This window comes from Solea solea, chromosome 6 (assembly GCF_958295425.1).
Source record: "Solea solea chromosome 6, fSolSol10.1, whole genome shotgun sequence".
NCBI lineage: Eukaryota > Metazoa > Chordata > Actinopteri > Pleuronectiformes > Soleidae > Solea > Solea solea.
In genome coordinates this window covers 6,125,651-6,139,288 of record NC_081139.1, presented here as the reverse complement: position 1 = coordinate 6,139,288, position 13,638 = coordinate 6,125,651, and the positions used below count along the sequence as shown (strand labels likewise).

Below are 13,638 nucleotides of genomic sequence, written 5' to 3'. Positions count from 1 at the left end.
GACTTTAAGTTATTAATTTTTTTTAAAGCGAGTATGTTTTTTCATACACAAGCACATAAAAGGATTTACATCCTTAATAATTATGACAATAGTGCAATTCTCAATGACTGTATAGAAGTCAGAGATTGTGACCAGAAGATTATTCTCAGTCTTTATCTCTCTCTGTCTACAGTTTCTTCCTAACTAAATGTGTATCATTATGTTTGACCTCTTTCTCTTTTCTCTGCATTGGTGTGTCTTTAGTAAGCAAGTGAAACTTTGAGGCGCTCACATTTAACACTATGACCTGCAACAACACATAAGTTGTGTGTAAGAACAGTTACATTTGAATGATATTGTGTTTGTAATGTTCTTACTTAGGTAAAAAAAAAAGGGGGCAACAAGTTTCCTCTGGACTTCACAAACACTTTGCCTCATCTACGACTGACAGGTTATTTTTGTGGTAGGAAGCATGATTTTAATCAAACTTAATGATGTGCTGGCGTGTCTTCAAAAGACACGCTTATCTGAACCCCATAGGAGCAGATTAACACAGCAGTGGGGAGACCCTGTTCTCTACCTGCTGGGAGAACGGAGAGGAAATGAGGATAGTCTGAGTTTGTAAATCTACAGGAAGGGCAAGAAAGGGTAATGCTGGTGCAGCGAGGAGACAGACAGACATTAATTAATGAATGACAAAATAATGAACAAACGGAAAGTGCCCTGCAGTATGTGTGAGTGAAGTTATTCAGTGTTACAGAATTATCTGAGGAGGAATACACGAGATAAACATTAGAAGCTATCATTGAGAAGATGGGAGAAGAAAGGAAATGTGTAAAGACAACAGTCAGTCCATCTTTTTTCAGGCTTCACATAATGTGTGTTTGGAACGTGAGCACCATGGAGACAAACTGATGAGTGTTGAAACGTCAGCAGCAGGCTTGTCCACAGGTTGTCGTAGTTTGTGGTTGACGGTGAAAGATTAAAAAGGTGTTAATGGAAATGAGGTAAAGCTACAATGCAGTAGCTGTGACTGACATTTCCACATAAATCTGAAGATGATGAGGTTGAAGAGACTGCTTTTTAGTTTAGCGGTGCCTACCTAATGATTTTGTTTTTTTATTTTACATTTTATTCATTTAATTTTCTTTGTTTTCAGAAACACACCATCACAATCTGTGATATTCTTTAGAGAAACATGAATTAAAAAGAAACCAAGAAAAATTAGAGGGAATAGTTTCCTGTGCGACACTTACAGATTGTCCAGGCTCTCCAGCCTCTCCTGGGTTGCCCTGGAAACCTTGAGGGCCCTGAGATGTAGAGAAAGAAAGCAGAAGGTTGATGAGAAAACAAACGTTTTATATTAATAGTAGAATATGATATGAATAAACAGGGAAACATAAATGATCTGTTTGTGGCTTCTCAAACGTAAATATTTGACCCAAATTGGCAGAACAGGCAATATCAGCTTGGGCTTTAGGAGATGATGAGCATTTGTCACTATATTCCAAATTGCCAAACAATTAATCAGTTAATGAAAATTAAACATTTTCTTTGAACCCTAAACACACTTTCGTTGTGTTTGATGTCAGTAATCTTGTGTAGGGATTATTGTTTTCAATCCATAAATTGGTTCATCTAAAAAAAAAAAAAAAAAAAGTCCAAATGTAAATGATTTACAGTTCCTCAGTCTGAAGAACCTGACACTGAAGAATGTGAAGGATTTTCCGTTCTATTTTTCCTTAGAAAAAACACTGAAGAACTCAATTGTTAGTTATTTATAGTTTCCCTTTTTCCTTAAATTGACAAATCACTTTATCAACTAATACTTTTAAGTTGTTAAGTTTAACTTTTAAACCTTAGCAGGTGTCCCTTGCCAAAGGAAGTATGCACTATACACTCAAACTGCAGTGATTTAAAGTGGCACTTATTCCCTATAAATGTTAATCACTCTGTTGTCATGGGGTCCAAGAAGAAAACGCTTCTCTCCATATGTGGGCTTATAGGGTGATTAAACCATCAAGTTGAGGCAAGTCAGCTGGCATTGCCTACAACCTAATAGCTAATAGAGATGACTGTGGTTAGAGCTCAGCTGTGGGCAGGAAGAGAAAAAGGCAGGGGCGGGGGGGGGGGGGTTAGTTATGTTTGGCCAGTTAATCTCAGTAGACTGTGGAAGGTTAAGTGTCAGGTGCTCTACAGTTTGTCTGACTCGTGGCAGGCTTGAAGGGAAAAGCCCTGCAGCCTGTGTGCTCTGCTAGAATGTAGTAATGTTCTCTGCTGATCATTTACGGACCATTAGTGATATTAATCCATAGATAAATACTATTGAATACACTCAAGAAAAGTAAACACTGTGTTTTACAGTCAAGCACATTACAATAATAAGATTTAGGGCTCAGTATCCTGTCATGCAGAATCTTGTCTGCAGGTGTGCCCTGGCTTATGTGCTGTTTGGGGAGTACAGCAGGTACTTACAGGTGATCCAGAGGGGCCAGGTGGTCCTCTGGGTCCCATAGGGCCCTGAGGGGAACAAAAAAGACAAGAGACACAAAAATGAGATGATTGACATATGATCACATCCTATAACCGTCACTCAAACTCAGTATAAAGAGGACTAGGGCATGATTATTTTTAATTATTTAATCCTGTTGAAGAGAAAAGCTGGCACTGTTGTCCACTTGAACACTGTCAGAAGCTATAAAAATACATTTTACCCGCATTGCCCTAAAGCTACACAACGCTCATCAGCTGCATGTGTCAAATCCATAAATCCTTTGGAATTCCTGAGTTGCATTCACCGTTTCTCTGTCAAGCTCTTTTTTCCCACATGTTGTGTGTGGCTCAAAGGTCATCGGCAGTGGTGCTGTACACTTGAGGGAAGTGCTTGAACTCTACATGACTTCAAACACTCTGACACAGAACGAAAATCAAGTTAATGGTGAACTGTCTTGGTTGGAATATGAGGAGAGATTTCAGGCAGCGAAACAAGACAAGGTGACATGTTTTTGTGACTGTGTGAGCTTTAATCTCCTCTGCAAGAGCGTCTGGCTGGAGTCACATGGCAAACTCATTTCTACTGCAACTTCATGCACCAGTGCTCAACAGGAGGTAGAAATGAACACGTCCAACGTGCCTTGATTCAGATTACTAGTGGCAGCTTTCATCTTCAATCAAAACAGGAGGTTTTCCTCTATAAATGCCTCATTTCAGCATCGTGGTTCCACTTAAATACATCAGGGATAGCAGCCAAAGAAAATGTCACAGCAAGGCACAGTGGTCCTCAGAAGGGAATGAATGTCACCTTTCAGTGGGTGTGGGAAGCCTTCACCACAGTCGGTATACACTTATCAATGGGGCTCTGTATCTCCAGGACTTTAGAGGGGATGTGTTTTTTTAGAGACTTGTGTGTTTGTGTGTGCACATTTCAGTTAAAGCATTGTTTGAGGCTTTGGTATGTGGGTGTATGGATATGGTTTGGCATCCAGTATGTGCATGTGTGTGTGTTTATACATGAGTGGGTTACATACACTCAATTTAAGATTCAAACATCAGTCCAGTCTGTTCTTTCACTGCTCTCTCTCTCTCCCACTGCAGGCTCGCAAAATGCTAAATTAAGCGTAGGCTGACTTCAAATGGGGCCCAGTGCTGTGGTGCTGCTCACAGACATGTGAAGGGACAGTCAGTAGGAGTAAAGACACACACAGACACACACATACTGCTGCTGGCTGTGGGGATCTGATCGGCTCCAGCCAACACCACCACCGCCTCCCTCCTGGTGTCTCAATTCTCCTCTGAGCTGAGACACTGCCAAGCTGCTCTGTGGCTCTCTACACCAAAATAGCATCCAGTGTGTGCTCCTTACTCCATCCCAGGCACACTGCTATGCCAGCTAACTGATGGCAGCAGTGGTTTTTCATGGGCTTTGAGTGTAACGACCATCAATGGTTGCTTCCTCAATTTATAAAATTATACCCCCGTACTCCATGTGAGGTGTTTATTTTCCTTCAGGACACAGAACTGTGTTGCTTTTTGTCTTCAATACTTGGGAAAGTTTTCATTTTATTTCTTCCCAAATGATTTTCAAAGAAGGTGAAAAACACAAGTGAGGCTACATTCTGCTTGGACTCGTCTTTGTAGATTTCCTCCCAGGCTTGATGATTGTAAATCCTATACATTGGCATCTTCTCTCCTGATGAAGGACAGCGGGGATGACGTGTCCATCTTGCAGTTCACATATTTGCGAACAATGCAGTCCTTCTCTGGTGGATTTAATGAAGCACTTTTTAGCTCTTCCATAAAGGCTGAAGTGCAGAGTCCCTGGAGCTGGAGCTGATGTTATGCATTTTTACTCCAACTCTTAAGCAGAGCAGAGGTTTGTGGATGCATCATTTCACATCAGGTCTTCACACGGAAAAACAAGTCAGTCTAAACACTTTGCTTGGCTCACGAGTCCCCAAATTGTGGCATCAGAACAGATTCATAATTGACTGTAAATGAAATGAAATGGGACATAGGTGGGGCAGCAGGTGTCATCATCATCGCTCGCTCACCATTGGTCCTTGCATCACTCCCATCTGTGCACCGCCGGACTTCTCGTCAAATCCAGAATTCATCTGAGCAGCAAAGTTCTGAAAAGTGCAACATAATTTATTGTTTAATATATGGAGGCTTTTTAACTTTACATTTCTTAAATCTTGGTGAAATCAAACTTAGTCATTCGTTTAACTGCTTTATCCCTCAGTCATGAGGACAACAACAATACTTCCTTCATATAAAACTAAGGAGTGGCTGTTTCAGGGTACATAATGTAAAATTAAAGTATTTTTCTTATGTGTTTGTCACTGTTTAAAGGATGTTGTGTCTTGGTACTGTGTTTGGATGAGCTTTTTTTTTTACAGATTATCATCAGCAGAGCTTTATATGTAAGTTCTGATGCAGACAGAGGAGAGACGGGGGACTTGTGTACAGTTTTCATCTCGCTCTCTCCTTCACAAAGACTCTCCTTGTCTCCTTGCCCCCACCCCCAACCTGAAAATTCCCTTCTCTTCCACTCAAGACTATCATAATACCCTCTGCCCAGCTACCAGCTTCCCTCCCCTCAATCCACCGCCTCCCTTCTTCTCTCCTGCAAAGCATCAGAGGCATTCCATCTATTCTCTGTCTCTGCATCCACTCGTTGTTGTCTTAGTGCCTCACTCCATCTTCCATACTTCATTTTACAATTTTCTCAATTTGCTCATTCCACCCATTCACAGTGAATCCACACTTGGCCGTTCAGCAGCCTGTCAGCTCCTGCGTCTGCAGGGACTGCACCCCAAATATGTCATGGGATACGTACTCCACCAAGTCCAGGGGGTCCATTTGGTCCTGGAGGACCAGGGGGTCCAGGGTTTCCGGGGGTGCCAGGCTCACCATCTCTGCCACGGGGACCAGGGCCTCCCTGAAATATATTTTACAAAATAGTAAGTTAAGAAAATATCCATAAAGTTTTTGTTTTTGCTATTTGCAAGTAACTCAAAAATAATTAGTTGAGCATAACCCTTATTTAATAATCACTGGATGGTTTGCAAAAAGTTGTTATTTATGTCAATAAATGGTGTCACATGTCAATATATGTCAATGTAACCAACGAAACAAAACACATTTTGTGTCAAAGATAAAAATTCATTGACAGATTATTTTTGCCTTACACAAATATGCAATTTCTTCTCAATGTCCACTTTGAGAACTGAGGGAATTTGAAATCAAACAAAGGTGCAAAACACACATCATTCACTAAAACTGATCTTAATGTTGTATTTACCATAAAAGCACCTCAGCAAATAACATCCACTTTCCATATTAGTGTCATATGTTTCCCCCTATAAAACTCCTATAATTCAGAATTGATTTGTTTTTAGGCCAATGTCTCAATATTTCAAAACAGAAGTACTCCTGATAAATCGTTACACGGTTGTTGGCAGTCGATCGACTGATGGACAACATTTTTCAGAAATCCTTTGTTGACAGACATTTAGCTGAACCTTCTCCAGACTGCACTGACTAACTGTATACATGAGAGGGCTTGACAACACCTGACCGGCAAACACTGATCCATCAGTGTTGCTGTTTTTATGAATTAACCCGTACTGAACCTTTTAAAGATAAATTAAGTTCATAAGTAGGATAAACTTTTTCAAAACAAATTGCATATGTCTCCCTTTAGGGGCTGTTGCAAAAACTGACTATCTATCAGCCCAAAGCAGACTACCTGGCATACCTCTGTACATGTAGTGACAAATTATGCTGCAAGGGGATCATGACCAAAGAATGTGCTGAACACCTAAAATACTACCTGTCATAGCCAAAACTCTATCTACCTTGTGCCTAATCTACATAAATGACTACATGATAAAAATTGCTCGCAGACAGCCGATATCAGTCCAAGAGTTCATGAATTATTGCGATGATCAAAGCCTGGCAAAAGCAGTAAAACTAATTTAACCACACTGGCTGACTGTGATGTCTCAGAGAGCAGCAGAGGTTTGCACAGTGAGTCTCCGACAGTCCCACATCTGTCAAACAACCCAGACCACACAGGCTAATGGAAACGGCACGTGGCCGGTGAGACTGAGTCGCTCAGTGAAAGGCAGCCATTCTGCAGACGTATGAACGATAGCAGGTACCTCATTCCCCCACCCCCACCAGCCTCCCCAAAGACCTAAAGCTATCAGATTCAATGGGGCGTACTGTACTTCATGAGGAAGCAGAGCGCGTGTCACGTGCCTCATGTAAGGCTCACTGTGAAAATAAGACAAGCATTTAAATAAAATTAAAAAAAAACCTAAACTCACCTTCTCTCCCTTATCTCCTCTTGACCCGCGAGCTCCTTGCTCTCCTGATGGGCCCTGGGTAAACGGGAGACAGTAAAGTAATTAGTAACTTTAGTGCACGTGAGCAGAATAAACAGCTATAAAATTACTGCGAGATGCAGTTGAATTTGATATAACTTCCATTGCTCTGAATGCAGTCTTTTTTCTGCAGCGTGAACACAAGATAGTACAGGCCCTAAAAGCGTTCTACAGAAAAATGTACAAATACAGCAATCGGTGCATACCATCGGGCCAGCCGGTCCTCTTGGTCCTACAACCTGCACAGAGGGGAAAAAAGATTGAGATATTTGTATTAATATGTGAAAAGTAAAGTAAACCTAAACCTAAAAACCTAGAAAAGTCCCTGAAAGCTGTGTTTGAAGTTAAGCCTTCCATGCAGAAACATTATCTCGCTCTCCCATCAGAGCAGACTTGTTAATTGCTTATCACTTTGGGCAAAGCGTTTCAAAAAGAACATACAATAAACAATGCATCCTGCCATGGACCTGCATTCCCTCAGATGGGTAAAGCATTTCCAGGTGGTGCAGCAGCATGAGAGTCTTTCTCCCTCTTTTAGTGGAACTGTTTTTATCATACATGCATGATGGAAACTGTGCTTGGCCGACTTCCTGATGAGTGGGCAAACAGATTCTCTTTTACTTCCTCTTTCTTCCATACGCTGGTGTCATAAAATATCTTATTTCATAAAACTAATTTAGATTTCCTATTTTCTTTACACACATCCACACAGCCAGGGAGAATGTGTGACTAATATGTGGCACATTTTAGAAATAGTTTATACTGCATGCTGTGCATTGGTAAAAATAATATAAGACTAAAAATATGTTCTGTTATTTGTACTCTCATACTACAAATACATTTTTATTCACTAACGCATTTTCTTCACTACTAGTGAGGGTTGCAAGTTTTTTGTAAAAGATTGAGAAAGATCTCCCATACCAGTGTAATGAGCATTCATTTTCAAGTAAAAACTATGTTTAGTTGTATTTGCAGTACAAGGAGTAATCCGGTGTCAACTTACATCAGTAATGTCTCCGGGTTCGCCTTTCTGACCCTGGTATTGAAAAGATGAAGCAAAGCAAGCAAACAAACAAACAGCTATTAGCATAAACAGTTGTCAAAATAACATGGTTTGTGTCATTTGTCATTTTCTCACTCATGATTTGGAGACTGTGGACACAATAGACTCTTAAACATGGAAGAAAATAACTATGATCCTCCTGTCAATGCTTTTTTAACATCAAACTATAATTCAAATTTAGAAACTACAGGGTTCTTAGCACTGATATGGGTCTAAAACTGATACGGATTTAATTGCAGGGGCACTTCGGGTCACTGACACACAAATGTAGCATCATTATCTCTCGCGCTCTCTCAAACACACACACAAAACATCTTAATATCCATTGTCTCACCTTAGCTCCAGGTACTCCTGTTATGTGACCAGGAAGGTTAGAGAGGAGAACAGATCAAAATTAGTGACTGGGTGACAGAAACAAACCACAAGAATTACACTTTTTTCCACATTGGAAAAAACAGTCTGACAACCACTTGTCCTAAATGAAACTACTCTGAAGAGCAACAAGGTCAAACACATGTAGAACCCAAAAAAGCCCATCTTTAGTGATTAAGTGTTTTCTGCTGAATCGCCATCTAAAATGCTCAAAGAGGAACTAAAGCAGAAGGAGAACAGCAGGAGGCATGAGTACTGGAATATCCTATGCAAAATAAACCATTTCATTTTGGTATTAAAATGAGATGTTTTTTAGGCCAGAGCTGGATCTTTGGTTTTCATCTTGCAAATTGGGGGCGGGAAAATACTTCACTGTCAATATACACTGCAATATAATACAGCAAAGACTGAGTATATATATGTGTATGCATTGTACAAACACTCTTCGAGGGGTAACACATGTAATACAATGTGTTACCTTAGATGTGTTAAATGCTTGTTCTTAACAAGTTGTTTTCTGTATATAAAAAAGTTTAAAACAATAATAAACTAGTTTCTTCAACAATCAACAACCTTTTTTGGTCGTATCATCTAGCCCTATTTCAAAGCATCCTAATAAGCAGTATTAGAAAGCAATTAAGTGTATGCAAGTTTGCACACTTTTTATAGGTCTTGGTGGCGTGGTGCTAGCCAAAGTTCAAGAAGTTAAAAATAATAATACTGATTATAATCCAGAACAATCTGTAAAATGAATTAAAAAAGATCCTGAATTGGAACTGAAATCATTGTGTCTGCGAATCTGAGGCCTGAATACATTTCAGTCCAGCCCAATTTTAAGTGGTAAATAACATCAAATTATGCTTCAGATGTTCCTCTAAGCATTTAACTTTGCAAAGAACAGAAAATAAGCAATTATTAAAGCATTTAGACCAACAAGCATGCATTACAAACAGTGACACTTCCGATGCTGCTCAACCACATTTGCCATCACTTTCAAAGCTGCTCAAAGAGGTCCTTGTTTATCAGGAAGACATGGCAGGTTTTTTTAAATGTGGCAAAATAATTTCTTGAAAAAGCCTCGATTCTCAGAAGAGTGTTGCTGCTTTTTCTTGCCATCAGATCTGGAGAAATCCACAGAGAGGATATCGAGTAGAACTGTGAGGCCATGTCTGCTTGACTGAGGTATTTCCTTAATGACTCCCACATGTTTTCACGATACTCAGGGAAGGACAGAGTATCCAAACAAGATGGGGGTCAAGGTGAGCCAGCTTCAGAAAAGCAATGACAGTAAGGGTGGCATTTCTTGGAAGTATGATCAGATGTGTCACTGTTTATTTCTAATCATTTGTTTGCTTTGGGAACAGGAAACAGGAATGAAATCAAAGGGTGGCATGCAGCAGAAGCCTGCGCTGCATCACATTAAAGGGGCCAACCTTTGATTCATACAACGTTATTTTCTCCCCAAAACAAACAAAATGATTTTGCACAGTAATTTATTTATGGGAGGTGTAAGATAAATAAATTACAACCAATTGGCGTAGATGGGTCAGCTGCGCAGACGGGGCAACACTCTCCGAATGGGATTTCAGGTTTGGAGCAGTCTTTTAGCTCCTCGCAGACAATTTCATCACACAGTACGGTTCCAGTGTCACACACACAGATACGACAAGGCTCTGGTTTCCATACGTCCTTGTCATTATATTGCTGTCCATCTTGTAAACAGCTAAAGGCATCCTCCTCTGTGTGGAATCATAGTAATGGACACAAATGAGGCCCAGGCAAAAAACAACAACAAAAAACAGCATTATACATGAGGTGTGAAAATCAGTCACAGCATTGTGTGAATAGAAATAATATGAATAGTTTTTGCTGTAGGTTATAAATGTTAGAGATGGGACACAAAACAAAGACATTGCTCAGGTAAAAAAAAAATGGCAATGCAATAAAAAGAATACAATAATAATAACAACACAAAAACCTGTTATTAAGCATAGATGCGACTGCAAACTGATCGCAGAAACAACTTAATTTGATATTTAAGTGCCAGGTGTAAATGAAATGGCAGTAACGGACTAGTGCTACTAAATTCAGAATAACTGTACAGTCCATGATATTTATCTATTAAATAAAACTATCTTCTTAATGCACTGCTTCAAAAGTAACCTTAATTCAAGAACAAAAATAAGATGTCCCCATCATTAGTGACCAGGACTAAGTCCTACTATTAAACTAACACGTGCAACCTTTTAGTAGCCACAGGGTGGCAGTGTGACATCAAAGATGAATAATGAAGATGAACAGGATTTGCAAGAAACTTCCAATAACTTCACAGGAGGTGGAGACCATGTGGTTGAATTCCTCAACAAGATAAATATAGGGCAAGTTTACATTGCAGGGGACACCCTAATTTAGTGCAGAGGAGACAGACCTTACATTCAGTAATAAATGAGAAATGCATGGGGTGGGGTTTTTTTCACGCCAGTTTGATGAATAAGAGCAAAGAGCAATGTGTGATGTTGGTGGGGAATGTTTCAATACAGGTCTTTTCAATTTAACAACAGGCATAGGCCATTAGCCATGCTTTAGTTTGCTTCCCAGTCTGGTAAATCACTCAATAAGTCAACAGAAGACCAAACACTTCCAAACAATTGCTCTGATTTGAGTCATTACACCCGCACAGAGGAGGTGAAAGTGTAAATAACTCAATAAGTCAACAGAAGACCAAACACTTCCAAACAATTGCTCTGATTGGAGTATTAAACCTGCACAGAGAAGGTGAAAGTGTCTGATGTACTGAAAGTCAGGCCTCAGGGAACAAACTAGGAGCCTAGAGTGTGAGAGGAGAACGACCAAGTACAGTAGCTATGTTTACCTTAAGTCTAGGTAACCTAGTGGACCTCAGCAGCAATGAATGAGGTCTTTCTGGAACGGGACAGAGTGGGCAATTCACAAACTATTGCCTTGTATAAACATGGAGCGCATTTTAAACCCCATCTGGAAGTTATAGCTTGTGTCAGATGCCAGTTCAAACACACTGAAAAAAGAAAATGGTCAGCTTTCAGGCACATACTTTGTGGTTTTGACATTTAATTTTACAGGTCTGAATGAAACGTCACAGGCCTGCACCTGTCTCTGACTCGCCAGTGAAAGATTCTTCTGATATGGGGATATTCTGGGGACAAGGGCTCCTCTATTTTCTGGCAGGCTAATAGAAAGCTGGCTTTTCATCACTGGAGATAATTTGAGTCTTTTTCCCATGTGTTGGCAGACGTACTGATTTCCAGGGGAGTAAAATTAACAATGAGAGTGAACCCAGGTGTACTTCAGGCACGGTGGAATAAACTCTTTTTTGAGGTATTTTTCAACTTTTCGGCATTTGTATAAGTTTAACCAGTGTTGTGTTAGTTTTATGTCCTCCTCACCAACATTAACAGGTCAGTCTGTGGCCTTAAAATTGAGCTGTCCCATCTGAGTGTCTCTGGGGCACTGAGCCTGCTGTGCTGAGGTCACACTGACACCTCTTTACCACTTAAAATGTCTCCCAGAAAAATGCAAAGGAAAGGACCTTAATTGAGCCCTACATCTCTGAAGGATAACCTGAGACTTCCCCCTTTTTCAAGCAAATGAAATACATTTCTTAGTACATTTTAAAAACAGGATATATTTTTTGCTTTATTTGATACTAAGGAAACTAAACTTCTCAGCATTACAATAACACAGTCCCCATCTAATTCTTTCCACTCACCTCTCCCTTGCAACCCTGGCTCTGTCTCTATAGGCTGACTGTCACAGCTTATTGGTAATCTTTTGAGCAGATGGAAACCTTGAAATCATATTGAACATTATTCCTGGCCACAGATCTGCTGGCATACATTCCCCCTCACATTTCTCCCATACTAAAATCAGTACTGATGATGAATATTCTAATACCAATTATATTAACAGATAAAGAGTAGGTCAGATGGTATGAATGGTTATTTGATTCTTAATGAGAGTTCTTAGTGAAATTTGGTTATTAGTCCACCTTTTTACCCCAACAAGCCAGGATTTGCCTGGATGCCCTCTGACAACAATGGAATGTGAACACTTTCACCAAGGCCCTTAAGCCTAACCACCTTTCACTTTTTACCCATCCCCATCGTACCCCGCCTCCCTCCCGTTCTATCTTGACTGAATATTCAGTTAAAAGAAAGCCTTGTCAGCTCCCTGAAAGCACCTACAGGTGTGCGGCAACTTTACTTGGGAAAGAAGGGGGGGGTATTGAGCTCCATTAAATAGAATCAAATCTTGTGAGTTTCACTCTCCAAATAATAATTTATTATCTTAACTTGAAAAGAACTAAATAAATACCGTCGTGAACACATGAATCTATTTTACGCAGTCAAGAAAACAAGTCAAGCGTTGTGCGCGCCCCACATCCTCTCAACCGTTCCACCAACTTTACGCACGTCCATTGCGACGATATCCACTGAGCTGAGGTTGGTTTCATCATAAATACAGTCCGCTATTACCGTTATTTAGTAATGGACAGACGGTCGTCAACTATCATGAGTCAAACAGCCAACTTTACCTGCGACTCAGTGACCAAACAATGTGCGTAAAAGTTGCGAGTGGATAAAAGTACAACCACTTCAAGCAACATGACGCGAAGCTTAAATAACATATTTCAGCAGCATTTGACTTGGAGAACACGTATTCTCCACATTTCACCTTATGGCAACTTATTTACTTCATTTATAAGCAAAAGCAAAGATGTCACTTACGGTCATCTTCTTCTTGACATCTCACAACGGTTAATAGACAGACTTGGGTTGCTAGAAGCAGCAGTACAGTCCGGGAATCCATAAAGCTGAACATGTCTAAATATTAGACATGCAGGGCCCCTGAAGGAGAAAGAAGGGTGCAAAGATAGCGGAGGATTCTCTCAGTACTTAGTGTGTTATTCCCTAGTTACAAAAGCCCAACCGTCGACAGTCACCCTTCCCAAAAATAAAAAAAACAACGGGGGAATCCAGCGGCAGGACCTGGACCTGCAGCAGAAACTCAGCACCGACCGCTTCGGGTCAGACGCTGTAGTTTTATGTCCCCGTTGCCTTCAATGAATCTTCGTATATTCCCAAATATCAGCCCGGCCCCTTACCCCCTGTCAGGCTGAAATCTGAGCCCCGTTTCCCTCCCATTCTGTCTCCCGGGTTCCATTATTGCAGTCCCAGACCACTCCTTTCTCCACGTGCTTCTACTGAACCCAAAAACACTTAAGACTCTCCCCTTAACTTTGGTGCCCTCCCTCTCCGGCCTTGTTAGAAAGCATAGCGATGTCAGGACAGGTTCGTT

The 13,638-nt window shown here is 40.5% G+C and overlaps 1 protein-coding gene across 2 annotated transcripts in view; it reads right to left on the bottom strand.

Annotated features, from left to right (window-relative positions):
- Nucleotides 1-13,393, bottom strand: part of col2a1b (collagen, type II, alpha 1b) — a 40,181-nt gene extending 26,788 nt beyond the window's left edge. The window contains exons 1-10 of one of the 2 annotated variants that reach the window (XM_058630815.1): nucleotides 13,068-13,393; nucleotides 9,834-10,043; nucleotides 8,267-8,283; nucleotides 7,873-7,905; nucleotides 7,076-7,108; nucleotides 6,813-6,866; nucleotides 5,318-5,419; nucleotides 4,530-4,607; nucleotides 2,455-2,499; nucleotides 1,236-1,289 (exon numbers count right to left, since the gene is read on the bottom strand). In XM_058630815.1, the coding sequence (XP_058486798.1) occupies nucleotides 1,236-1,289; nucleotides 2,455-2,499; nucleotides 4,530-4,607; nucleotides 5,318-5,419; nucleotides 6,813-6,866; nucleotides 7,076-7,108; nucleotides 7,873-7,905; nucleotides 8,267-8,283; nucleotides 9,834-10,043; nucleotides 13,068-13,161 (720 nt within the window). In that variant the 5' untranslated portion in view covers nucleotides 13,162-13,393. The remainder of the gene's footprint in view (nucleotides 1-1,235; nucleotides 1,290-2,454; nucleotides 2,500-4,529; nucleotides 4,608-5,317; nucleotides 5,420-6,812; nucleotides 6,867-7,075; nucleotides 7,109-7,872; nucleotides 7,906-8,266; nucleotides 8,284-9,833; nucleotides 10,044-13,067) is intronic. The other variant, XM_058630816.1, reaches the window with a different exon arrangement.
- Between the last annotated feature and the right edge of the window lie 245 nt (nucleotides 13,394-13,638).